This window comes from Bombina bombina, chromosome 4 (assembly GCF_027579735.1).
Source record: "Bombina bombina isolate aBomBom1 chromosome 4, aBomBom1.pri, whole genome shotgun sequence".
NCBI classification, from domain to species: domain Eukaryota; kingdom Metazoa; phylum Chordata; class Amphibia; order Anura; family Bombinatoridae; genus Bombina; species Bombina bombina.
In genome coordinates this window covers 73288613-73314877 of record NC_069502.1, presented here as the reverse complement: position 1 = coordinate 73314877, position 26265 = coordinate 73288613, and the positions used below count along the sequence as shown (strand labels likewise).

The 26265-nt window shown below is 37.6% G+C and overlaps 1 protein-coding gene across 5 annotated transcripts in view; it reads left to right on the top strand.

Moving 5' to 3' along the window:
- Positions 1 to 26265, top strand: part of PTK2B (protein tyrosine kinase 2 beta) — a 607866-nt gene that overhangs the window by 505343 nt on the left and 76258 nt on the right. For all 5 annotated transcript variants that reach the window (XM_053709509.1, XM_053709510.1, XM_053709513.1 and 2 more), the window contains 2 exons: positions 1396 to 1542; positions 22005 to 22040. In XM_053709509.1, coding sequence (XP_053565484.1) covers positions 1396 to 1542; positions 22005 to 22040 — 183 coding nt within the window. The remainder of the gene's footprint in view (positions 1 to 1395; positions 1543 to 22004; positions 22041 to 26265) is intronic.

Below are 26265 nucleotides of genomic sequence, written 5' to 3'. Positions count from 1 at the left end.
GCTTCGCACTTTTTCTTATCACCCCACTTCTTGGCTATTCGTTAAACTGATTTGTGGGTGTGGTGAGGGGTGTATTTATAGGCATTTTAAGGTTTGGGAAACTTTGCCCCTCCTGGTAGGAATGTATATCCCATACGTCACTAGCTCATGGACTCTTGTTAATATGAAAGAAATGAATTTATCAGGTAAGTTCTTACATAAATTATGTTTTCTGCTCTTGTGTCTCCGCGGCTCGCTATATAAAGTAGTAAATGCTTACTTGTGAAAAAATTAAGCCAAACATTTGCTCATGAAATGCAAATGACCTATTATTTATTTTCTACCCATTAATGTTTTGAATTTTTTAGCTTGAAGCCATCTTGTGGCGGTTCCTATACAAAAAAATCTTACTAACTATTTTAAAAGGGCAAATGTTTTTAAATTAACATTTGAATAGAAGAACAAATTACCCACCTGATATTAATTTCTACCATCAAGAATTTTTGCAGAACAGATATATTAAATACAATTTGTAGTAGTCTAAAATAGGTATTACCCACCTTCACGCTCCAGTTAATTTAATAATCACATTTATAGCACTGTATATATATTTTATATATATATATACAGTATAGAAAAAATATATAGCTGGTATATGGAGTTAATATCAGATAAATAATGCTGCAGACGTCTCATGATTCCGAAAGATTCCCCATGAATGTCTATAAGTGGCTATAAATTCTTTGATAAAGTAAATATGAATTGGCAATTATCTAACCTCATAGTGATAAACTTAATAATTATTAAAACTGTTTGGGCCCGTTCTTCTGAGTTCTTAAAATAATTCCATAGCCACCCCTAAACCAGTAACTTGCATAATAAACTTAATCAGCAAGTATGTTTGATATGTGTTTCACTGTAAAGCTTTATCAAAGGGTCCATAAAAATGGCCTTTACCAAATTATAGCCGCAGGCAGCATTATTCCACTATTTTCTGTGCCGGATTTCTTTTTGTGAACATGCAACACATGAATATTTGCACTGATATTTATGTGTTGCGCTTTTGCACAAATAAATCTGGCGATGAAAATAGCCACATGGCGCTGCCTAAGACCATATTTGTAAAACAAATGCAGAATACAAAATGATGACCATTCCCAGTGAAGCATAACATTTTAATGTTGATTCTCATACACTTAACCTGTGAGAATTAAAGTATTTTAATAAACTGACAGATCTATTTGGAAAACCCACATTTATTAAAAACCTCTAGAATATAGTATTGTGGCCATTTTCTCTTTCAAACTAGTATACTCAATCACCCATCCCGTAATAACTACATCATTTTGTGTGTGATCAGAAGCTTTATGTGGTCAGTCTGGCTGCTGTAACTCACACCGACCTTCCTTTTTCTAGGATGAAGACTTTTTAAAACCTAGTACCAAAGAAGAAGCCCAGAAAATATGGGAAAATGAGAGAGCAAAAATGTTGCAGGTTCTGAATCGCCAGCAGCAGCAGATGGTCGAGGACAGCAAGTGGTTAAAGCAAGAGGAGAGGTCATTGGTAAGTAACCTGACACAGGGCCGGATTTACATCTCAGGTGCCTGTAGGCACAAAAACCTGAAGTGCCCCCAACCCCCCCCCCCACAAAAAAAAACAAAAGTGAAAAAGAGGAATTTTATTATTATTATTTAGGACAACTAAAAATAAATATTAGATGTAAAACATTAAAGCTTAAGGTAATTACATTTTCCCTTGTATGGAGATACACAAATACATACACCAATTGCAATATTTGTTGTAATACTACACCAAAAATCAATATTCACTTAACTCAAATGGCCATACAATTAAAACCGACCGTTATCAAAAATGGATGGAACATACACCTATGAAATGTATTGCAGATATCTCTAGTAATTTATTTTGTGTATTTATTGGCAGAGGCTCTACAGGACTTCTTCAGCCTCTTGTTAAATTTTGTACCCCTCAGTCACCCCCCTTTATCGCCCCTTGGACAAATAATTCTGCATCAGATAGATCAATTTGCAAATAAAACACACTGACTTACTTACAGTTAAGTTTACTGTTACTCACTACTATGAGATTTTCCAGCCACAGTGTATGCAAACACAACAGCTTGTCTGACCCCTCAAACACAGCCTCACTAATTGTGTTTTATTCCTTGTATGTGTCACAGGGAGTCAATGACATTCCTTGTTTAGAACTATATTACAATTCAAAGACAGAAAATATGCAGCAAAGTGCAAAATTCATAGCTGGATCTGTTCATCTATTTTTCACGCTCTAATATATTTGTATATGTGTTAGAGTAGGGATACTGTGCCTAATGGGAAATCCGGCCCTGACCTGACAGCAGATAGTGCATATGTCATTAAAGCTATATACTTCCTATATGCAACATTGTGCCTTGGGAAATCAGAACTGCAGCAAACTAAATTAATGATACAAAATATAAGGCTGCCCAATGGTGACAGTCTAGTGATTTGCAGAAACGTCTATCGTCTAGGCAGCCTGGGTTTGATGCATGTAGTGCTGGATTACTTCTGTCTGGTACGTGAATGTTTCATATCTAAATATCCATATTCTTTAAAATTATGACATTACAATACTGCAAATACAGTAACACATTGCTGCCCGTTGTGGGGTTAACAATACTTTGATCTGTGTGCAGCATTTTGACTTTGCTGAAATGCCTGTTCTGTGGTGTATTGACAGAGACTCTTTATTGGAAATTTCTATACTTTAAAGCATACTTTCTTTCATGTAATTGGCAAGAGTCCATGAGCTAGTGACGTATGGGATATACAATCCTACCAGGAGGGGCAAAGTTTCCCAAACCTCAAAATGCCTATAAATACACCCCTCACCCCACCCACAATTCAGCTTTTCATCATTTCCGGCGTCTTAGTTGACGCCGGGTCCTTTCACAAGGTTGCGTCATCTATGACGCGAGTGTGTCTTTTCCGGACGTTTTTGGCGCCAAATTTTTTTTTTCTTTTTTGTTGTGCGTCATACTTGGTGCCAAATATTTTCATTATTTTAGACCCCATTCCTATTTGCCTCTTGCATTTTTCTATGTCAGAGGGCTATTCTGTTTGCATTTTTTCCCATTCCTGAAACTGCCATATAAGGAAATTGATAATTTTGCTTTATATGTTGTTTTTTTTCTTACATTTGCAAGATGTCTCAATCTGTTCCTGTCTCAGAATTTACTGCTGGATCCCTGCTGCCTGATAACAGTTCTACCAAAGCTAAGTGCATTTGTTGTAAACTTGTGGAGATTATACCTCCAGCTGTGGTTTGTAATAGTTGTCATGATAAACTTTTACATGCAGATAATGTATCCATCAGTAGTAGTTCATTACCTGTTGCTGTTCCCTCAACATCTAATGCACAAGATATACCTGTAAATTTAAAATAATTTATTTCTGATTCTATTCAGAAGGCTTTGTCTGTCATTCTGCCTTCTAATAAACGTAAAAGGTCTTTTAAAACTTCTCATAAGGTTGATGAAATTTCAAATGACCAGCAACATACCGAATTATCCTTTTCTGATGAGGATCTATCTGATTCAGAAGATCCTGCCTCAGATATTGACACTGATAAATCCTCTTATTTATTTAAATTGGAGTATATTCGTTCTTTGTTAAAAGAAGTGTTGATTACATTGGATATGGAGGAAACTAGTCCTCTTGATATTAAAACTAGTAAACGTTTAAATTCTGTTTATAAACCTCCTGTGGTTATTCCAGAGGTTTTTCCAGTTCCTGATGCTATTTCTGATATGATTTCTAAGGAATGGAATAAGCCTGGTGCTTCTTTTATTCCTTCATCAAGGTTTAAAAAATTGTATCCTTTGCCAGAAGTTAGATTGGAGTTTTGGGAAAAGATCCCCAAAGTTGATGGGGCTATCTCTACTCTTGCTAAACGTACTACTATTCCTACAGAAGATAGTACTTCTTTTAAAGATCCTTTAGATAGGAAACTTGAATCTTAACCAAGGAAAGCTTATTTATATTCAGGTCATCTTCTTAGGCCTGCAATTTCTTTGGCTGATGTTGCAGCTGCTTCAACGTTTTGGTTGGATACTTTAGTGCAACAAGTATCGAATCATGATTTGTCTAGCATTGTTAAGTTGATTCAACATGCTAATAATTTCATTTGTGATGCCATTTTTGATATTATCAAAATTAATGTTAAATCTATGTCTTTAGCTATTTTAGCTAGAAAGCTTTGTGGCTCAAATCTTGGAATGCTGATATGACTTCTAAATCCAGATTGCTATCTCTTCTTTCCACGGTAATAAATTACTTGGTTCTCAGTTGGATTCAATAATTTCAACTGTTACTGGGGGGAAGGGAGTTTTTTTGCCTCAGGATAAAAAACCTAAGGGTAAATCTAAAGCTTTTAACCGTTTTCGTTCCTTTCGACAAAATAAGGGACAGAAACCTAATCCTTCCCCAAAGGAATCTGCTTCCAATTGGAAACCTTCTTCAAATTGGAATAAATCCAAGCCATTTAAGAGATTAAAACCAGCCCCCAAGTCCGCATGAAGATGCGGCCCTCATTCCAGCTCAGCTGGTAGGGGGCAGATTACAATTTTTCAAAGATGTTTGGATCAATTCGGTCCAAAATCATTGGATTCAGAGTATTGACTCTCAGGGGTACAGAATAGGATTCAGAGTAAGACCGCCTTTGAGAAGATTTTTTCTCTCACGCATTCCGGTAAACCCAGTAAGGGCTCAGGCTTTTCTGAAGTGTGTTTCAGACCTGGAGTTATCAGGGGTAATCATGCCAGTTCCTTTTCAGGAACAGGGTCTAGGGTTTTATTCAAATCTATTCATTGTTCCAAAGAAAGAGAATTCATTCAGACCAGTTTTGGATCTAAAGATTTTGAATCGATATGTAAGAGTACCAACTTTCAAAATGGTGACTATAAGGACTATTCTGCCTTTTGTTTAGCAAGCGCTTTATATGTCCACAATAGACTTACAGGATGCATATCTTCATATTCCGATTCATCCAGATCATTATCAGTTCCTGATATTCTCTTTTCTAGACAAGCATTACCAATGTGTTGCTCTTCCTTTTGGCTTAGCGACAGCTCCAATAATCTTTTCAAAGGTTCTAGGTGCCCTACTCTTTGTAATCAGAGAGCGGGGTGTTGCGGTGTTTCCTTATTTGGACAATATCTTGATACTCGCTCAGTCTTTACGTTCTGCAGAATCTCACATGAATCAACTAGTGTTGTTTCTTCGAAGACATGGTTGGAGGATCAATTTACGAAAAAGTTCTTTGATTCCTCAGACAAGGGTAACCTTTTTAGGTTTAGAGTAATCACTTTAACTACAAACTGTAGCTAAGTGATAAGTTATTTAGCTGCGCTATCCAAAGATAGCTTAATGAGTGTAGTATACTAATGTCTAGATAGTCCTATATTAGCACAACTATATAAAATATATTTAAAAATGTATTTATTACAATGCGAAAACAAAAAACAGAAAAATAAAATCAAATCAATGCAAGCATATAATGATTAGACCATTCAGATATACATAATAAATGGATAATAAGCAGAACATATAAAGCATAACATATAAAGCATACAAACGAGACCAATGAGATGATGTTGATGAGATGATATGGTTCCAATGTAATAGATTATGGCATATGTGGCAAGCCGTATTAGTAAAGCAGACACATGTGTTTAATAGACACAGCGATGTTAGCAAGGTTAGCGTTTTACTTTTTCCTTCCCAAAGTTGCAGAGTTGGCAAAACTGCAGAATAGAGGCGAGAAGAAAGGACAAGAGAATCCTTTTACAAACACAAAATGAGTTCAAATTGGCAAGGTGTTTACTAATACTTACACCGGAAGCCAAGTGATGTTCCTCTGTGTTTGTTTGTTCCTCCAGGCGGCAGATTTCAAACGGTCCTGTGCTTCCCTGGAGAGATCAAGTTACACAGCTTAGGAGAGTGTTTGCGGCAGTCAGTACAATGTGGCTACGGAAGCCCAAGTAGTCCAGTATTAGAGTAACGCGTTTCGGCTGTGCACAGCCTTTCTCAAACTCAATACTGTTGTGAATGGGACGATGGTATTTATTTACTCGTCTTAAAGGGATAGATGCACCCACTTTTTTCTTTTCTTTAGTTTGCAGAATATATATAAAAATGTCCAACATATAATAACAGTGCAATTTTGCTATGGGGATATATTATACAGTAAAAGACGAAATCCTGGCAACATATTTTATATAAAAAAACAACACATAAAATTAATGGATAAAGAACATCGTTAAAAAATCCAAAAAAATCCAAAAAAAGGACCAAATGCAGTATATTAAAGTTACATTGTTTTTAGAAAAAGGATCGCACTAATTCTAAGCTTAACCTTCAAATCTTTCTTATATCAAAACTACATGTAGAAAACTTAAAAGGGGAATTTATTAGATTGTATAGATCATAAAAAATAAAAAATATATATTTTAAAACCTATAGAATAAATAAAACTAATTATTTAAGATATTGATAAGTCTTACTCAGATTACACACTTATCTGCATATGTATATACATATGGATCCATACGTATATCCATATACACATATTCCTAATGAGTATATTTATTGTTATTATTTTATACTCCTCAAATTCTAATAGTAGATTGAGGTTAAAATATTAGGATATTGAAATATTAAAATATTAAAATATTAAAAAATAAAGACAGTACATACTACACTCATTAAGCTATCTTTGGATAGCGCAGCTAAATAACTTATCACTTAGCTACAGTTTGTAGTTAAAGTGATTACTCTAGTCCTAATTTTTATTAAGGAGTTTGGGGATTCCTTATATTTATTTTTAGCAGTTTTGTGTAAATACTCACAGCGCAGAGGTCATTTTTCTTCTGTTAAGTGTGATCAGTCCACGGGTCATCATTACTTCTGGGATATTACTCCTCCCCAACAGGAAGTGCAAGAGGATTCACCCAGCAGAGTTGCATATAGCCCCTCCCCTGTACGTCACCCCCAGTCATTCTCTTGCACCCAACGACTAGATAGGATGTGTGAGAGGACTATGGTGATTTTATTTAGTTTATTTCTTCAATCAAAAGTTTGTTATTTTTTAATAGCACCGGAGTGTGTTATTCCTTCTCTGGTAGAGTTTGAAGAAGAATCTACCAGAGTTTTTACTATGATTTTAGCCGGAGTTGTTAAGATCATATTGCTGTTTCTCGGCCATCTGAGGAGAGGTAAACTTCAGATCAGGGGACAGCGGGCAGTTTATTCTGCAAAGAGGTATGTAGCAGTTTTTATTTTCTGACAATGGAATTGATGAGAAAATCCTGCCATACCGACATAATATCATGTATGTATATTTTACATTTGAGTATTCTGGGGAATGGTACTTCACTGGAATTACACTATGTATATAAGACTTTAGCCTAATTGCAAAGCAACAGGCTTTTTAATAACTCTTAATTTATGTTAAACGTTTTTGCTGGAATGTAAAATCGTTTTCATTTTCTGAGGTACTGGGTGAATAAAATGTTTGGGCACTATTTTTCCACTTGGCAGTTGCTGGATCTAATTATGACAATTTACTGATCTCTCTCACTGTTGTGTGTGAGGGGGTGGGACCTTTTTTTTTGGCGCTTTTGCTACGCATCAAAAATTTCAGTCAGAAGCTCATTGTTTTTTCCTGCATGTTCCGGTTTATCTCTACAGAACTCAGGGATCTTCAAAGCTTGTTTGAGGGAAGTAATCTAACAGAGCTGTGAGATTGTAGTTGACTGTGATAAAAAACGTTTATTCTTTAACTTTTTTATGCCTCAGGGTTAGTTATTCTTTGCTAATGGGAACAAGCCTTTGCTAAATTGCGTTTTGTTTTACAAAGTTTATTGATTTCAACTGTTATATATCTTCAGTGCTTCTTAAGCACAGTTCGTTTTTTTCATTGTATTTTACTTGAATAATATTTCCAAGTTACAAGTTTATTTGCTAGTTTGTTAAACATGTCTGATTCAGAGGAAGAGACCTGTACTATTTGTACTAACGCCAAAGTGGAGCCCAATAGAAATTTATGTACTAACTGTATTGATGCTACATTAAATAAAAGTCAATCTGTACAAATTGAACAAATTTCACCAAACAACGAGGGGAGAGTTATGCCGACTAACTCTCCTCACGTGACAGTACCTGCATCTCCCGCTCGGGACGTGCGCGATATGGTGGCGCCCAGTACATCTGGGCGGCCATTACAAATAACATTACAAGATATGGCTACTGTTATGACTGAGGTTTTGGCTAAATTACCAGAACTAAGGGGCAAGCGTGATCACTCTGGGGTGAGAACAGAGTGCGCTGATAATGTTAGGGCCATGTCAGATACTGCGTCGCAACTTGCAGAACATGAGGACGGAGAGCTTCATTCTGCGGCTGACGGTTCTGATCCAAACAGATTGGATTCAGATATTTCAAATTTTAAATTTAAGCTGGAAAACCTCCGTGTTTTACTAGGGGAGGTGTTAGCGGCCCTGAATGATTGTAACACAGTTGCAATACCAGAGAAAATGTGTAGGTTGGATAAATATTTTGCTGTACCAACAAGTACTGACGTTTTTCCTATACCTAAGAGACTAACTGAAATTATTACTAAGGAGTGGGATAGACCCGGTGTGCCGTTCTCACCCCCTCCGATATTTAGAAAGATGTTTCCAATAGACACCACCACACGGGACTTATGGCAAACGGTCCCTAAGGTGGAGGGAGCAGTTTCTACTTTAGCTAAGCGTACCACTATCCCGGTAGAGGATAGCTGTGCCTTTTCAGATCCAATGGATAAAAAGTTAGAGGGTTACCTTAAGAAAATGTTTGTTCAACAAGGTTTTATATTGCAACCCCTTGCATGCATTGCGCCGGTCACGGCTGCAGCGGCATTCTGGATTGAGTCTCTAGAAGAGAACCTTAGTTCAGTTACGCTGGACGACATTTCGGACAGGCTTAGAATACTTAAGCTATCTAATTCATTCATTTCGGAAGCCGTAGTACATTTAACTAAACTTACGGCTAAGAATTCCGGATTCGCCATTCAGGCGCGCAGAACACTGTGGCTAAAATCCTGGTCAGCTGATGTAACTTCTAAGTCCAAATTACTTAATATACCTTTCAAGGGACAGACCTTATTTGGGCCCGGTTTGAAAGAAATTATCGCTGACATTACAGGAGGTAAGGGCCACGCCCTGCCTCAAGACAAAGCGAAACCTAAGGCTAGACAGTCTAATTTTCGTTCCTTTCGGAATTTCAAAGCAGGAGCAGCATCAACTTCCACTACTCCAAAACAAGAAGGATCTGGTGCTCGCTACAGACAAGGCTGGAGACCTAACCAGTCCTGGAACAAGGGCAAGCAGGCCAGGAAACCTGCTGCTGCCACTAAAACAGCATGAATTGAGGGCCCCCGATCCGGGATCGGATCTAGTGGGGGGCAGACTTTCTCTCTTCGCCCAGGCTTGGGCAAGAGATGTCCAGGATCCCTGGGCGCTAGAGATAATATCTCAGGGATACATTCTGGACTTCAAACACTCTCCTCCAAGAGAGAGATTTCATCTGTCAAGATTGTCAACAAACCAAACAAAGAAAGAAGCGTTTCTACGCTGCATACAAGAACTATTGTTAATGGGAGTAATCCATCCAGTTCCACGGTCGGAACAGGGACAAGGGTTTTACTCAAATCTGTTTGTGGTTCCCAAAAAAGAGGGAACTTTCAGACCAATCCTGGATTTAAAGATCCTAAACAAATTCCTAAGAGTTCCATCATTCAAAATGGAGACTATTCGGACAATTTTACCCATGATCCAAGAAGGTCAGTACATGACCACAGTGGACTTAAAGGACGCTTACCTTCACATACCGATTCACAAAGATCATTACCGGTATCTAAGGTTTGCCTTTCTAGACAGGCATTACCAGTTTGTAGCTCTTCCATTCGGATTGGCTACAGCTCCAAGAATCTTCACAAAGGTTCTAGGTGCTCTTCTGGCGGTACTAAGACCGCGGGGATTTTCGGTAGCTCCGTACCTAGACGACATTCTGATACAAGCTTCAAGCTTTCAAACTGCCAAGTCTCATACAGAGTTAGTACTGGCTTTTCTAAGGTCACATGGATGGAAGGTGAACGAAAAGAAAAGTTCACTCGTTCCACTCACAAGAGTTCCCTTCCTGGGGACTCTTATAGATTCTGTAGAAATGAAGATTTACCTGACAGAGGACAGGTTAACAAGACTTCAAAGTGCTTGCCGCACCCTTCATTCCATTCAACACCCGTCGGTGGCTCAATGCATGGAGGTAATCGGCTTAATGGTAGCGGCAATGGACATAGTGCCATTTGCTCTCTTACACCTCAGACCACTGCAATTATGCATGCTAAGTCAGTGGAATGGGGATTACTCAGACTTGTCCCCTTTTCTGAATCTGGATCAAGAGACCAGAAATTCTCTTCTATGGTGGCTTTCTCGGCCACATCTGTCCAGGGGGATGCCATTCAGCAGACCAGACTGGACAATTGTAACAACAGACGCCAGCCTTCTAGGTTGGGGTGCCGTCTGGAATTCTCTGAAGGCTCAGGGACAATGGAGTCAGGAGGAGAGTCTCCTGCCAATAAACATTCTGGAATTGAGAGCAGTTCTCAATGCCCTCCTGGCTTGGCCCCAGTTGACAACTCGGGGGTTCATCAGGTTTCAGTCGGACAACATCACGACTGTAGCTTACATCAACCATCAGGGAGGGACAAGAAGCTCCCTAGCAATGATGGAAGTATCAAAGATAATTCGCTGGGCAGAGTCTCACTCTTGCCACCTGTCAGCAATCCACATCCCGGGAGTGGAGAACTGGGAGGCGGATTTCTTAAGTCATCAGTCTTTTCATCCGGGGGAGTGGGAACTTCATCCGGAGGTCTTTGCCCAAATACTTCGACGTTGGGGCAAACCAGAGATAGATCTCATGGCGTCTCGACAGAACGCCAAGCTTCCTCGTTACGGGTCCAGATCCAGGGATCCAGGAGCAGTCCTAATAGATGCCCTGACAGCACCTTGGGACTTCAGGATGGCTTATGTGTTTCCACCCTTCCCGATGCTTCCTCGATTGATTGCCAGAATCAAACAGGAGAGAGCATCAGTGATTCTGATAGCACCTGCATGGCCACGCAGGACTTGGTATGCAGACCTGGTGGACATGTCATCCTGTCCACCTTGGTCTCTACCTCTGAAACAGGACCTCCTGATACAGGGTCCTTTCAAACATCAAAATCTAACTTCTCTGAAGCTGACTGCTTGGAAATTGAACGTTTGATTTTATCAAGACGTGGGTTTTCTGAGTCAGTTATTGACACCTTAATACAGGCTAGGAAGCCTGTTACCAGAAAGATTTACCATAAGATATGGCGTAAATACCTATATTGGTGTGAATCCAAAGGTTACTCTTGGAGTAAGGTTAGGATTCCTAGGATATTGTCTTTTCTACAAGAAGGTTTAGAAAAGGGTTTATCTGCTAGTTCATTAAAGGGACAGATCTCAGCTCTGTCTATTCTGTTACACAAACGTCTGTCAGAAGTGCCAGACGTTCAGGCTTTTTGTCAGGCTTTAGCGAGGATTAAGCCTGTGTTTAAGACTGTTGCTCCGCCATGGAGTTTAAACCTTGTTCTTAACGTTTTACAGGGCGTTCCGTTTGAACCCCTCCATTCCATTGATATAAAGTTGTTATCTTGGAAAGTTCTATTTTTAATGGCTATTTCCTCGGCTCGAAGAGTCTCTGAGTTATCAGCCTTACATTGTGATTCTCCTTATTTGATTTTTCATTTGGATAAGGTAGTTCTGCGTACTAAACCTGGGTTCTTACCTAAGGTAGTCACTAACAGGAATATCAATCAAGAGATTGTTGTTCCTTCTTTGTGTCCAAATCCTTCTTCGAAGAAGGAACGTTTACTACACAATCTGGACGTAGTTCGTGCCCTAAAATTTTACTTACAGGCAACTAAGGAATTTCGACAAACGTCTTCTCTGTTTGTCGTGTACTCTGGTCAGAGGAGAGGTCAAAAGGCTTCGGCAACCTCTCTTTCCTTTTGGCTTCGTAGTATAATACGTTTAGCTTATGAGACTGCTGGACAGCAGCCTCCTGAAAGAATTACAGCTCATTCTACTAGAGCTGTGGCTTCCACTTGGGCCTTCAAGAATGAGGCCTCTGTTGAACAGATTTGCAAGGCTGCAACTTGGTCTTCGCTTCATACTTTTTCCAAATTTTACAAATTTGACACATTTGCTTCCTCGGAGGCTATTTTTGGGAGAAAGGTTCTTCAGGCAGTGGTTCCTTCTGTATAAAAGAGCCTGCCTATCCCTCCCGTCATCCGTGTACTTTTGCTTTGGTATTGGTATCCCAGAAGTAATGATGACCCGTGGACTGATCACACTTAACAGAAGAAAACATAATTTATGCTTACCGGATAAATTCCTTTCTTCTGTAGTGTGATCAGTCCACGGCCCGCCCTGTTTTTAAGGCAGGTAATTATTTTTTAAATTATACTCCAGTCACCACTACACCCTTGGTTTCTCCTTTCTCGTTGGTCCTTGGTCGAATGACTGGGGGTGACGTAGAGGGGAGGGGCTATATGCAACTCTGCTGGGTGAATCCTCTTGCACTTCCTGTTGGGGAGGAGTAATATCCCAGAAGTAATGATGACCCGTGGACTGATCACACTACAGAAGAAAGGAATTTATCCGGTAAGCATAAATTATGTTTTTTCAATATTTTAATCTTTTTAGGTTTCCATGACTTTGTCTCTAACAGACAAGAGACGTTTGAAATTGGTTGCTGCCTGTCGGAACCTTCAGCCTCTGTCATTCCCTTCAGTAGCTATGTGCATGGAAGTTTTAGGTCTCATGACTGCAGCATCGGACGCAATCCCCTTTGCTCGTTTTCATATGAGACCTCTCCAACTTTGTATGCTGAACCAATGGTGCAGGGATTATACAAGGATATCACAATTAATATCCTTAAATCCCAATGTTCAACTTTCTCTGACTTGGTGGTTAGATCACCATCGTATAATTTTAGGGGCCTCTTTCGTCCTTCCAACCTGGACTGTGATCACAACAGATGCGAGTCTTTCAGGTTGGGGAGCTGTTTTGGGGATCTCTGACAGCACAAGGAGTTTGGAAATCTCAAGAGGCGAGATTACCAATCAATATTTTGGAACTCCGTGCGATTCTCAGGGCTCTTCAATTTTGGCCTCTGTTGAAGAGAGAACCGTTCATTTGTTTTCAGGCAGACAATGTCACAACTGTGGCATATGTCAATCATCAGGGTGGGACTCACAGTCCTCAAACTATAAAAGAAGTATCTCGGATACTTGTTTGGGCGGAATCCAGCTCCTGTCTAATTTCTGCGGTTCATATCCCAGGTATAGACAATTGGGAAGCGGATTACCTCAGTCGTCAGACCTTACATCCGGGAGAATGGTCTCTCCACCCAGATGTGTTTTCTCAAATTGTTCAGATGTGGTGGCTTCCAGAAATAGATCTGATGGCATCTCATCTAAACAAAAAACTTCCCAGGTACCTGTCCAGGTCCAGGGATCCTCAGGCGGAAGCAGTAGATGCATTGACACTTCCTTGGTGTTATCAACCTCCTTATATTTTCCCGCCTCTAGTTCTTCTTCCAAGAGTGATCTCCAAGATCATCATGGAGCAATCGTTTGTGCTGCTGGTAGCTCCAGCATGGCCTCACAGGTTTTGGTATGCGGATTTTGTCCGAATGTCCAGTTGCCAACCTTGGCCACTTCCACTAAGGCCAGACCTTCTATCTCAAGGTCCGTTTTTCCATCAGGATCTAAAATCATTAAATTTGAAGGTATGGAGATTGAACACTTAGTGCTTAGTCATAGAGGTTTCTCTGACTCAGTAATTAATACTATGTTACAGGATCGTAAATCTGTTTCTAGAAAGATTTATTATCGAGTTTGGAAGACTTACATTTAATGGTGTTCTTCTCATAAATTCTCTTGGCATTCTTTTAGAATTCCTAGAATTTTACAGTTTCTTCAGGATGGTTTGGATAAAGGTTTGTCTCCAAGTTCCTTGAAAGGACAAATCTCTGCTCTTTCTGTTTTATTTCACAGAAAGATTGCTAAACTTCCTGATATTCATTGTTTTGTGCAGGCTTTGGTTCGTATCAAGCCTGTCATTAAATCAATCTCTCCTCCCTGGAGTCTTAATTTAGTTTTGAAGGCTTTACAGGCTCCTCCGTTCGAGCCTATGCATTCTTTGGACATTAAACTACTTTCTTGGAAAGTGTTTCTTTTGGCCATCTCTTCTGCTAGAAGAGTTTCTGAATTATCCGCTCTCTCTTGTGAATCTCCTTTTCTGATTTTTCATCAGGATAAGGCGGTTTTGCGGACTTCATTTAAATTCTTACCTAAGGTTGTGAATTCTAACAACATTAATGGAGAAATTGTTGTTCCTTCCTTGTGTCCTAATCCTAAGAATTCTTTGGAGAGATCCTTACATTCTTTGCATGTGGTAAGAGCTTTAAAATATTATGTTGAAGCTACTAAAGATTTCAGGAAGACTTCTAGTCTATTTGTTATCTTTTCTGGTTCTAGGAAAGGTCAGAAGGCTTCTGCTGTTTCCTTGGCTTCGTGGTTAAAGTTTTTGATTCATCAAGCTTATTTGCAGTCGGGTCAAGCCCCGCCTCAGAGAATTACAGCTCATTCTACTAGATCAGTCTCCACTTTGTGGGCTTTTAAGAATGAAGCTTCAGTAGATCAGATTTGCAAAGCAGCAACTTGGTCTTCTTTGCATACATTTACTAAATTCTACCGTTTTGATGTGTTTGCTTCTTCAGAAGCAGTTTTTGATAGAAAAGTTCTTCGGGCAGCTGTTTCAGTTTGATTCTTCTGCTTTTGATTTAATTTTTTTCCTTTCATTTATGAGAATAAACTTATTTTTTGGGTTGTGGATTAATTTTTTCAGCGGAAAATGGCTGTTTTTATTTCTATCCCTCCCTCTCTAGTGACTCTTGCGTGGAGTTCCACGTCTTGGGTATTGCTATCCCATACGTCACTAGCTCATGGACTCTTGCCAATTACATGAAAGAAAACATAATTTATGTAAGAACTTACCTGATAAATGAATTTCTTTCATATTGGCAAGAGTCCATGAGGCCCACCCTTTTTATGGTTGTTATGATTTTTTAGTATAAAGCACAATTATTTCCAAATTCCTTTGTTGATGCTTTTTACTCCTTTCTTTATCACCCCACTTCTTGGCTATTCGTTAAACTGAATTGTGGGTGTGGTGAGGGGTGTATTTATAGGCATTTTGAGGTTTGGGAAACTTTGCCCCTCCTGGTAGGATTGTATATCCCATACGTCACTAGCTCATGGGCTCTTGCCAATATGAAAGAAATTAATTTATCAGGTAAGTTCTTACATAAACTATGTTTTTTTTTTAACAATAGCAATTATATGGTAAAATAGATTTAAAGTAATTTGATATACACTCATGATTGTGTGACTTTTATCACCTTAGCCAGACATGTAACTGAGTAATAGGCTCCAGCCTTCTTTTTTATTATATGTACAAAGTATTTACACAGGATAACAATAAGTTGTGTTGTACATACAGCAGAACAGTATTTACACAGGATAACAATAGGTTGTGTTGTACATACAGCAGAACAGTATTTACACATGATAACAATAGCTTGTGTTGTACATACAGCAGAACAGTATTTACACAGGATAACAATAGCTTGTGTTGTACATACAGCAGAACAGTATTTAAACATGATAACAATAGGTTGTGTTGTATGTACAGCAGAACAGTATTTACTCATGATAACAATAGGTTGTGTTGTACATACAGCAGAACAGTATTTCCACAGGATAACAATAGGTTGTGTTGTACATACAGCATAACAGTATTTACACAGGATAACAATAGCTTGTGTTGTACATACAGGAGAACAGTATTTACACATGATAACAATAGGTTGTGTTGTATGTACAGCATAACAGTATTTACACAGGATAACAATAGGTTGTGTTGTACATACAGCAGAACAGTATTTATACATGATAACAATAGGTTGTGTTGTACATACAGCAGAACAGTATTTACTCATGATAACAATAGGTTGTGTTGTATGTACAACAGAACAGTATTTACACATAACAATAGCTTGTGTTGTACATACAGCAGAACAGTATTTACACATGATAACAATAGGTTGTGTTGTATGTACAGCAGAACAGTATTTACTCATGATAACAATAGGTTGTGTTGTACATACAGCAGAACAGTATTTACACAGGATAACAATAGGTTATATTGTACATACAGCAGAACAGTATTTACTCATGATAACAATAGGTTGTGTTTTACGTACAGCAGAACAGTATTTATACATTATAGCAATAGGTTGTGTTGTGCATACAGCAGCACAGGATAACAATAGGTTGTGTTGTACATACAGCAGAATAGTATTTATACATGATAACAATAGGTTGTGTTGTACATACAGCAGAACAGTATTTACACATGATAACAATAGGGTGTGTTGTACATACAGCAGAACAGTATTTACACATGATAACAATAGGTTGCGTTGTACATACAGCAGTACAGTATTTACACATGATAACAATAGGTTGTGTTGTACATACAGCAGAACAGTATTTACACATGATAACAATAGGTTATGTTGTACATACAGCAGAACAGTATTTACACATGATAACAATAGGTTATGTTGTACATACAGCAGAACAGTGTTTACACATGATAACAATAGGTTGTGTTGTACATACAGCAGAACAGTATTTACACATTATAACAATAGGTTGTGTTGTACATACAGCAGAACAGTATTTACACATTATAACAATAGGTTGTGTTGTACATACAGCAGAACCGTATTTACACATGATAACAATAGGTTATGTTGTACGTACAGCAGAACAGTATTTTCACATAACAAAAGGTTGTGTTGTACATACAGCAGAACAGTATTTACACATGATAACAATAGCTTGTGTTGTACATACAGCAGAACAGTATTTACACATGATAACAATAGGTTGTGTTGTATGTACAGCAGAACAGTATTTACACATTATAGCAATAGGTTGTGTTGTACATACAGCAGAACAGTATTTACACAGGATAACAGTAGGTTGTGTTGTACATACAGCAGAACAGTATTTATACATGATAACAATAGGTTGTGTTGTACATACAGCAGAACAGTATTTACACAGGATAACAATAGGTTGTGTTGTACATACAGCAGAACAGTATTTATACATGATAACAATAGGTTGTGTTGTACATACAGCAGAACAGTATTTACACAAGATAACAATAGGTTGTGTTGTACATACAGCAGAACAGTATTTACACAGGATAACAATAGGTTGTGTTGTAAATACAACAGAACAGTATTTACTCATGATAACAATAGGTTGTGTTGTACATACAGCAGAACAGTATTTACACATGATAACAATAGGTTATGTTGTACATACAGCAGTACAGTATTTACACATGATAACAATAGCTTGTGTTGTACATACAGCAGAACAGTATTTACACATTATAACAATAGGTTATGTTGTACATACAGCATAACAGTATTTACACATGATAACAATAGGTTGTGTTGTACATACAGCAGTACAGTATTTACACATGATAACAATAGGTTATGTTGTACATACAGCAGTACAGTATTTACACATGATAACAATAGGTTATGTTGTACATACAGCAGTACAGTATTTACACATGATAACAATAGGTTGTGTTGTACATACAGCAGAACAGTATTTACACAGGATAACAATAGGTTGTGTTGTACATACAGCATAACAGTATTTACACATGATAACAATAGGTTGTGTTGTACATACAGCAGAACAGTATTTACACAGGATAACAATAGGTTGTGTTGTACATACAGCAGAACAGTATTTATACATGATAACAATAGTTTGTGTTGTACATACAGCAGAACAGTATTTACACATGATAACAATAGCTTGCGTTGTACATACAGCAGAACAGTATTTACACATGATAACAATAGGTTGTGTTGTACATGCAGCAGAACAGTATTTACACATGATAACAATAGGTTGTGTTGTACATACAGCAGAATAGTATTTAAACATAACAATAGCTTGTGTTGTACATACAGCAGAACAGTATTTACACATGATAACAATAGCTTGTGTTGTACATACAGCAGAACAGTATTTACACATGATAACAATAGGTTGTGTTGTACATACAGCAGAGCAGTATTTACACATGATAACAATAGCTTGTTTTGTACATACAGCAGAAAAGTATTTACACATGATAACAATAGGTTATGTTGTACGTACAGCAGAATAGTATTTACTCATGATAACAATAGGTTATGTTGTACGTACAGCAGAACAGTATTTACCATAACAATAGGTTGTGTTGTACATACAGCAGAACAGTATTTACACATGATAACAATAGGTTGTGTTGTACATACAGCAGAACAGTATTTACACATGATAACAATAGGTTGTGTTGTACATACAGCAGAACAGTATTTACACAGGATAACAATAGGTTGTGTTGTACATACAGCAGAACAGTATTTACACAGGATAACAATAGGTTATGTTGTACATACAGCAGAACAGTATTTACACAGGATAACAATAGGTTGTGTTGTACATACAGCAGAACAGTATTTACACAGGATAACAATAGGTTATGTTGTACATACAGCAGAACAGTATTTACACAGGATAACAATAGGTTATGTTGTACATACAGCAGAACAGTATTTACACATGATAACAATAGGTTGTGTTGTATGTACAGCAGAACAGTATTTACTCATGATAACAATAGGTTGTGTTGTACATACAGCAGAACAGTATTTACTCATGATAACAATAGGTTGTGTTGTACATACAGCATAACAGTATTTACACATGATAACAATAGGTTGTGTTGTACATACAGCAGAACAGTATTTACACAGGATAACAATAGGTTGTGTTGTACATACAGCAGAATAGTATTTATACATGATAACAATAGGTTATGTTGTACGTACAGCAGAACAGTATTTACACAAGATAACAATAGGTTATGTTGTACATACAGCAGAACAGTATTTACATATGATAACAATAGGTTGTGTTGTACATACAGCAGAACAGTATTTACTCATGATAACAATAGCTTGCGTTGTACATACAGCAGAACAGTATTTACTCATGATAACGATAGGTTGTGTTGTACATACAGCAGAACAGTATTTACTCATGATAACGATAGGTTGTGTTGTACATACAGCAGAACAGTATTTACTCATGATAACGATAGGTTGTGTTGTACATACAGCAGAACAGTATTTACACAGGATAACAATAGGTTATGTTGTACATACAGCAGAACAGTATTTACTCATGATAACAATAGGTTGTGTTGTACGTACAGCAGAACAGTATTTACTCATGATAACAATAGGTTATGTTGTACGTACAGCAGACCAGTATTTACTCATGAAAACAATAGGTTGTGTTGTAGGTACAGCAGTACAGTATTTACACAGGATAACAATAGGTTATGTTGTACGTACAGCAGAACAGTATTTACACATGATAACAATAGGTTATGTTAAAGCTTTGTATTTTGAATATAACATAAAGGACATTTGTGTGCTCATCCAGTCCGTGGGATAGAAGCTCATTGGCTGATAGGGACATCTCCCTATAAATAATACACTTTATAATTCCCTCTTTCAGATGTAACAAAGGACAAAATACATTAATATTCTTTTAACAGCGACATTGGTACGAGCAATATCAACTTTATGTGAGATTCCCTCCACTTCTTCCTCTTGTTAAGACATAGAGCACCATAGGGCAAACCACACTCCCACTCGGCCTTTCACTGAGACAAATGTCTGTTACTTAAAATCACAACACAGTAACAATTTATGTAGTAGATTAAAAATAAGGTGTGAAAATAGTTCTTTAAATTGATTGCACTTTATGTATAATGAAATCATAGCATGTGGCTAAGATATTTAACACTTTGTTGAACTGGTCATGATCATCACCCTGTGGCATAGTAACTGCTGAGCTTATGCAGCTACAGCCTGCTATACCTCATTGCTCCTGTAGATGTCAGGCTTCACAATGAGTTGGCACAGAATGGAGTTGGTCCTCTGCTGCTGGAAGATTAGTGAGTTAGATTATTCTGATGTATGGCTGAGATGAAAATGTTGAATGTTATAGACGGATGTTTTCAAGTTCAATGATCCATGTAGATCAGTATTATAGGGAGGGTGAAATATTTAATTTGTGGGAGCCGAGCAGCAACACCAATTGGCCTTTGTACTGCAAGTAAAGTGTGCTTGATTGACTGCCTGTAAGTAGAATGTGTCATTTTGTGATATAATCTTCTTTTCCGCTGATCCATAAAATAATAAATGAATGATAAACTCAGGAAGGTGACTGCTTGCCTCACTATATATTATCTGTTCTCAGCGCAGCATTTTTGGCTCTAATAATGTCACAGGTCACAATAAGAGGCAAGGGCTGCCTTCTGATTTAATAACAAGTTAGATATCATTACACAAAGGGAAATATAAAGTTCAGCTTTGCATTATGGATCATTTTGGTTCACATCCAAGCAAAAACTTTTCTATAAAGTGTTTAATGATGAATGACTGTCAGATGGTCATTTATAAAACTGGCAGATGGAAAATTAAACTGTAAGCGACAAGATGCAAAGCAAACGTTTCCTCCAAGCGATGATTCAACAAACAGCTGTTCATTCTAAGAGATAATGCACCCCTCAATCTGTTGTACCCTCTGTGTCCCTAGCACAGCGGTTCTCACGTGCCCCGGCCCAGTATCAATATTTAACTATAGAGACTTCTTTCTTCTTTTTTTTTTTTTTTTTTTTATTGATGCATGTACATCGTATGTTACAAAAGAGATTAATAAAGCTACGTACATGTATTTTGTAAGCATTGCTCTGTAAATAATATACATTAAAGCAAATTAAACATAACAGTTCAGTGTATCTCTAAGTTTACAAAATCATAAGAAATTACGTTCAGATCACTTCAGACTAATATTTTCTCCTGACTTCATCGCTAAACTAGTTACCTAAAATATATCCTTCAAAAGCAAATAATTATTCTTGCGCAATAGACAACATTCCCTCTTATAAGCAAAAAGCCTAAGACATTAGAGAGATCTTCTTAAGTAATCTAGGTCTGTGGGGTTTTAAATACTCCTCGCAGGTATTTGTTATTGATATTTATGTACCTAGGCAATGATGTTTTATATAAAAAAAACTCAGCTATTTGTATCGAACGACTGCATTCTTGCAGCCATTTAGCAATAGATGGGGCATCAGTATCTTTCCAGTGTCTGGCAACTATTGCTTGCTACAGTCACCAGTTTTCCTTGCACACTTGATAATCTTTCTGGTATTGTATTAAATAACCAAAAACAGGGATCTAGTAATAGCGGCATCCCTATTAATTTAGAAGATTCCAACAATATTATAGCCCATATAGGCACAATTCTAGGGCATTGCCACCATATATGTGCCATATGGGCCACAGAACCACTACACCTCCAGCGTCTTACACAGGAAAGCTTATAGATTTTACCACTTGGAGTCGGGGTCATATACCAGCTATGAAGAATCTTGAGGTTTAGCTCCAAAATTTTACAACAAACAGAGGATTTCTTCACAGATTGATAGCTCTGTTTAGCATCACTATAAGAAATATCTATTGAATTCATTATTCCAACTGTCTATGTAGTATTGTACCACACCAAATTCTGGTTTCTTTAATAATGAGTAAATGAGAGAAAGGATATGTAGAGACTTCTTTCTATATGGTAGTATTTTATTTGTATATATTTTTTATTTTCTCCAGGATCCCATGCGGCAGGCAAATGACAAGCCACCAGAGGTTAGTAGGAAACTGCATGTGATATACATATTTTATACATGTTATTAAAGAGACACAAAATCAATTTTTTTCATGACTCAGATAGAGCATGGAATTTTAAGCAACTTTCTAATTTACTCCTTTTATAACTTTTTCTTTGTTTCTTTATTTGAAAAAGCAGGAATGTAAGCATAGGAGTTTGCTGATTGGTGGGTACATTTAGCCACCAATCAGCAAGCGCTACCCAGGTTCTGAACCAAAAAATGGGCCAGCTCCTATGTTTACATTCCTGCTTTTTAAAAAAAAAAAATAATAATAATAATAGGGCTGCAACTAACAATTATTTTCATAATCGATTAATCGGCCGATTAATTTTTCAATTAATCGACTAATCAAGTAAAATAATAATAATATTTTTTTCCTATAGTTAAAATAAAATCCACATACTGAGTGTTACAAATATAATCTTCAGACTAAAACATTCCATTAACACAACTGTTTGTCCAATTTTTTAACCGGCAGCAGAACAATTTTTTTAGTTCAAATCTTTTTTTATTGTAAAGAATCATATCGTACTTAACAAAATACAGCAACATATATATCAATATACATAATTATCGAGAATGACATTCAGATCTATGACATAAGTTACAACGATATAGATCCCCATATTTCAAATGAAAGAAAATAAACAGGGTATTATTACAAATACACTATAACATTACAACAAGTGTCATGTCTTCTAGTATAAAACCTTAGTATGATGCACGGTCACCAAAACCAATATGTAATAGCTCTCCACCAGTATCATTTTAATTTGATAATAACTTCTATTCTTTTCCTTTGCGAAGGGGTCCCTGGCCCATACGTAGAATTATACATGTGATTTATAGGCTTTTAACATAATCATCCCACAATGCTTGCAACATTTGGAAGCTGTCCAAATTACCATTTTTGTATGCAGCATACTCCTCCAGCTCGAGCAACTCTGTTACTTTATCTCTCCACATTTTCAAGTCTTTAGACTTCCACATTTTTGCAATAAGGATTTTAACACTATTGTTAAAAAATCGGAATAAGGGTAGTAGATATTTGGAGGGCAATGTTACAGGTTTATTTAACAGCCAGACGTGTCGGTCTCGGGGAATAGTTGTCTGAAAGATCCGCTCAACCTCCTCAATAGCCTCATACCAGTAATGATTAATTAGTGAAAACCACCACCACATGTGCCCCATTCCACTCCCCACATGCCCACATCGCCAGCATTTATTATTAGTTTTGGGGTATAAATAATGTAACCTTCTGGGGGTTAAGTACCAGCAATGTAATATCTTATAATTGATTTCCTGAATAATTGCTGAAGTTGATGATTTTTTGGTGTTGGAAAACATATACATTGCCGTTTGTGGAAGGATTATTGTGCCTAATTCTCTTTCCCACGTTTCTAAGGCGCGGGGGAGGTTACCTGGGAGAGGGTTTGTTAAGGTTTTATTTATTACAGATAGAGAATGCCTCACCGGGGACTCTAAGTATAGCTTTTCTATATTTGTAGGAGGGCGGGTGAGGTTGTTGCTATGTTCATGAGTTGTGATATAGTTGTGTAGTATCCTATAGGAGAACCAATTCCCAGCCCATTCAAATCCCTTCTCTAGTAGTTGAACTTGTGTGCTTATGGTATCGTTTGTGGTTATGTGGTGGACAAGAATGTCCCCATTAATAGTGTCCAGTAGTTGGCGTTGTCTAAAGGAAGTTATCGAGAAGTCTCGATTGTGTATTAAAGAAGTCAAGGGGCCCGGTCTAGAGGACAAACAAGGGTAACGGCTATAGGCTCTCATCCATTGGGAAACAGTCTCTCTCGTAATAGGGTTAAAAATCACCTTGGCCTTATCAGGCAGGTCAGGTCTCCAGCAGAGGCTGGCAAATGGAACCTTTGATCCTATATTCTCCTCCAGTCTAACCCATCTCTTCTGTTCCCCTCCCACCCTCCAGTCTAGTATCCTCTGCAAGAATATTGAGGTTCTATAAGCTTCCAAGTCGGGTAAGCCCAGGCCTCCCAAGTTTCTGGGGAGTGACATAGTAATTTTGTTTATTCTGGGTGGCTTTCTCTTCCAAACAAAGGAGCTAAATATGCATTGGATCTGTGGGATGTACCTAGGGGGTAGGGGGATCTGTAGTGCTTCCATAATATATAGGAGTCTAGGAAAAACATTCATTTTTATGGTGTCAATACGTCCCAACCAGGAAAGTTTCTTGGTACCCCAAGAGGATAGGTCATCAGTGATTACCGCTTTAATTGGGAGATAGTTTGTCTGGTATATCTTATCAAAAGAGTTGGATAAGTAGATGCCTAGATATTTCATTGCTCCCTGACACCATCTAAATGGACATTCATTTTTAAGTATGCCAATCGTGCTATCTGGGAGGTTAAAGCCTAAAATTTCTGACTTGTCCTGATTGACCATAAAGTTTGAGAGTTTATTAAAGTTGGAAAGTTCTATCGAGTGGGGGCACAGATGCTGTCAGATTCGACAGTGTAAAAAGGATGTCATCCGCAAACAAGGAAAGCCTGTATATTTCCTGTCCGGAGGAGATCCCTGTTATTTCTGGGTTGTTCCTAATTTTGGATGCTAGGGTCTCGGCAAGGCATACAAACAGTAGGGTCGAAAGGGGACATCCCGGCCGTGTGCCGTTGCTAATTTCTATCGGCGGGATAAGGTACCGTTAATAATTATACGAGCACTGGGGGATGCGTACAGCGCAAAGATTTGATTTAGAGTGGTATCACCAAAACCGAAGGCTTTCATATAAGACCAGTTGACACGGTCGAAAGCCTTTTCGGCATCAGTTGAGATAAATACAGCCAGGGTATTACCCTTATTAATGTGCCAAATTAAGTGTGCATTGCGGACAGTGTTGTCTCTTGCCCCCCGACCAGGGACAAAACCAACTTGGTCCTTGTGGATTAAGCTAGGGAGGAGTCTGTTTATGCGGACTGTCATAATTTTAGCAAAGACCTTAAGAAAGCCGAGGTATATGTTTATACTTGCCCCTGACCCTGATTAGTAAAGCGGAGAGTGATAGCTGCAACGGAGCTCTCCTAATGTGCAGCCGTGTTCCTGCACAGCTTGGCTCCGCCCCCGAAGAACAATTTTTTTTTATTATTAACCCAAAAAAAAAAAAGTGCTGGCTCTCAGATGGTGGTGAGGTGCCTGAGATGCATAAGTATGGTTTTGCCAATTTCACTAAGGAGGATATTTATTTTTGTTAGCTCTTCACCAATGCAAGGGACCTCTTTACAAAGTAAGCCTGGACTTCATTCTGACATAAAAATATCTTGACTATCTATTTGCAATGGTAAATAACCAGCTATAAGGTTAGGCAAAAAATATCTAGTCCACTCTTAAAATTACAGATATATACTTTGAGGTTGAATTTGGTAAATATTACAATTAATTAAAAATATAAAAAACAAGAAAAGTCAAAAGCGCTAAGGACTATATATCAATATATATATATATATCAATAACAGGACAAAGCCTTACACATTTATCTATACAGTACATATGATCAGCAATAGCAAGCGATCTGTTAATTGTGCATACAGATAATAGTGCACATCAATTCAAATAACAAAGCCCATCAATCTAGGGCTAGGTATAAATAACAAGCTTGGCACTATATCATGCAAAGCGCATAGTCACAAATCACCTGATTTACTATAAACAATCCAAATGATGACTCCTATTTTATTTCTGGGTTGCACATAAGCCAGGAGTAGTTGTAAACTTATTCTGTCCTGAAAAAGTGAAAAGTAAATGTCTGTAGACGTCCTTTAGGCTAAGGACATAGCCATAAAATACAATACCATGAGCTCATTGGAGTTAAGCAGCTTGTGCCGTGCACAGACCAACTAATTGCAAACCAACTAATCGATTATGAGATCCGTTGACAACTAATTTCATAATCGATTATTATCGATTATATCGATTAGTTGTTGCAGCTCTAGTAGGGCTGCAACTAACGATTATTTTCATAATCGATTAATCGGCTGCTTATTTTTTAGATTAATTGACTAATCGGATAGAAAAAGAATCAATAATCGTTTCCTATATTTTGAATAGAATCCACATACTGAGTGTTACAAATATAAACTTTACATTAACACAATTGTTTGTCCAATTTTTAAGCAGCAGAGCGCAGTTTTATAATGAAACAAAACCAAAAACTGTTTGAAAAGAGGTAGAAC